A 2,254-nucleotide genomic window follows, 5' to 3' on the forward strand; every position below is an offset into this window, starting at 1 on the left:
CATTCAAATAATAATGCAACTTGCACACTCAGTGTATCATTTATTAGTGTGGCCTGGGTCGCCTAAACACGTCTAGATGTCTATATTGTGTAATGTAAAAATGCCAATGCTAATCATTTGTACTAGATTGCAAGTTAGTGAGTGAGAAAATAAATGTTAATTCAAAATGTCTTTTAGTTCTAATTCAACTCAGCAGTGACTAAAGTAGCTGCTAGTTGAGGGATCTCAAAGACGCCATTGTTATGATATGGTAGTAACTGTAATTGTGAGATAATAATTCACGTCTAAACTCTGCCAATGTCTTGAGCACGTTGATCAGTTTGAACAGAGAGAACTGTGGTTGATTTTACTGTGTATGCTAATCCAAATTCTCCCTCTTCTCTCTCTAAAGGTGCTAAGAAAAAGCAGCAGTGTTTCCAAAGACTCTCAGCGGAACCCTCCATGGACAAATCTGTGTTCCCTCGACACTCCAGCATGTCTGGCTCTGAACCAGAGTGGGACACAGATGAGCAGGAGGTGTTCAACTCTGATGACGTCCCTTCCCCAGCGGTCTACGTTGACATCCTGACCACTACCACCGCCCCACAGAACTCCATCGTGTCCTGCTCAACTGTCCCATCCCCAACACCGCTGACCGAAGTGACCACCAGCTCCTCCCAACACTCTGATCCAAAGAGTTGCATATCCGAGCAGGACTTTCTTGATGAAGGAGAGTATCTCGTCCAGAGCTTCATGGAGGAAGGAGGCTACGGGACGGTGGCCAAAGCCATCAAAACGTCCACATGGGACACGGTGGCCATTAAGATATTAAAGAAACGTCACAACTACGACAAGTGGCAGAACACGAGGTCAGCATAATTGCTTTGGGAGATTTTCAAAATGTGTGCATCATTTATTATATGACACATCGTGTCTAAATCTTTCTTCTTGTATTTGCAGATGACCATGTTGCGAAAGCTGAAAGTCCTGGACCCTGACGCGTGTGGAATAGTGAGATTTTACGACAGCTTCGTCCATAAAGGATTTCAATGCATGGTGTTTGAGTCTCTGGATATCGATCTCCTGGAGTTCCTTAATGACAGAGGTCCTATGTCCATGATGGAGATGAGACCTGTCATACAGCAGGTATGAGTTTGAAATGTGATGGCAACCCATACAGACACATATTCAGTTAAATTTCACACCACCTTGTGTTTCACATTATTAATCGTGCTCTTTATTCTTGACTTGCAGCTTGCCATTGCACTCCAGGCCCTGAAGGGTATCGGTCTGATCCACACAGACATCAAACTGGAGAACATCATGCTGGTGAACCAACGAGAACAACCCCTCAGAGTCAAACTCATTGACTTTGGTCTGGCTGTTCCTGTATCTGAGATCAAGCGGCACAGGATCAAGCCCCTTCTTGCATATAGGTGAGTTATTTTGAGCTAGATGTTGTATTAAATAGTACTGGCCTATATACATACTTTACTGAAAGCAGACAGTTATTATATTGCTGACATCCTTTTGTTTTACAGAGCACCAGAAGTATTCCTGGAGCAACCACTCACAGAGGCACTTGACATGTGGGCACTGGGCTGTGTGATGGCCAATTGTATGCTGACTCGTGATTTATTCAGTGGGGACACTGACTATGAAGTGGTGAGTATTCTACGGATTCACATGTTCACCTAAGTTTACCTAAGACTGTTACATGGAATATTGTGAATAATAATGTGAAATACCCTGTGCTTTTTTTACCCCCCTGTAGCTTCAAACCATCCTCTTGACTCTTGGTATGCCGGTGCAAGCTCTCCTGGATGGCGGGGTGAAAATCTGCATAACAGAAATCCGCTCACTGGAAGAAGTGTTCGACTCGCTGTGTGGCGACGCCGACGGAACTGGAGACGTCTTCGTGGACCTGTTGAAACGAATGCTTCATCTGGATTCAGAGGAGAGGATTACACCTGACCAGGTGTTGGACCATCCCTTCATCACCACCCTTCATGAACACTTTCATTGAACAGTCTAAACATCGTCCTTTATCTCAATCTGAGGCCTAAAAATTATTTTGATCGTGCGTGTGCACAAGGTGGATATTCAATGCCATCACACCATGTGAGCCCCTGGAGGCTAGCGATGGATAGTAAAAACAGCTAACAAACAGAACATAAAATACAATTATTTCTGGACTTTTTTTTTTTACATTAATAAAACCAGAAACTTAAGTTTTTTGTGTATGAATTTCATACAAAAGTTTTATTTCTGCCAT

The 2,254-nt window shown here is 43.3% G+C and overlaps 1 protein-coding gene across 1 annotated transcript; it reads left to right on the forward strand.

The window, feature by feature from the left end:
• Positions 1-945: 945 nt before the first annotated feature.
• Positions 946-2,005, forward strand: LOC308320315 (homeodomain-interacting protein kinase 2-like; the record flags this gene model as incomplete). The annotated part of the gene is made up of 4 exons (XM_080770628.1): positions 946-1,125; positions 1,234-1,415; positions 1,521-1,644; positions 1,754-2,005. 4 exons carry the CDS (start codon positions 946-948, stop codon positions 2,003-2,005), a joined length of 738 nt encoding a protein of 245 aa, XP_080626754.1.
• Positions 2,006-2,254: the final 249 nt, after the last annotated feature.

This window comes from Protomyctophum bolini (assembly GCF_963924005.1).
Source record: "Protomyctophum bolini genome assembly, chromosome: 8".
NCBI lineage: Eukaryota > Metazoa > Chordata > Actinopteri > Myctophiformes > Myctophidae > Protomyctophum > Protomyctophum bolini.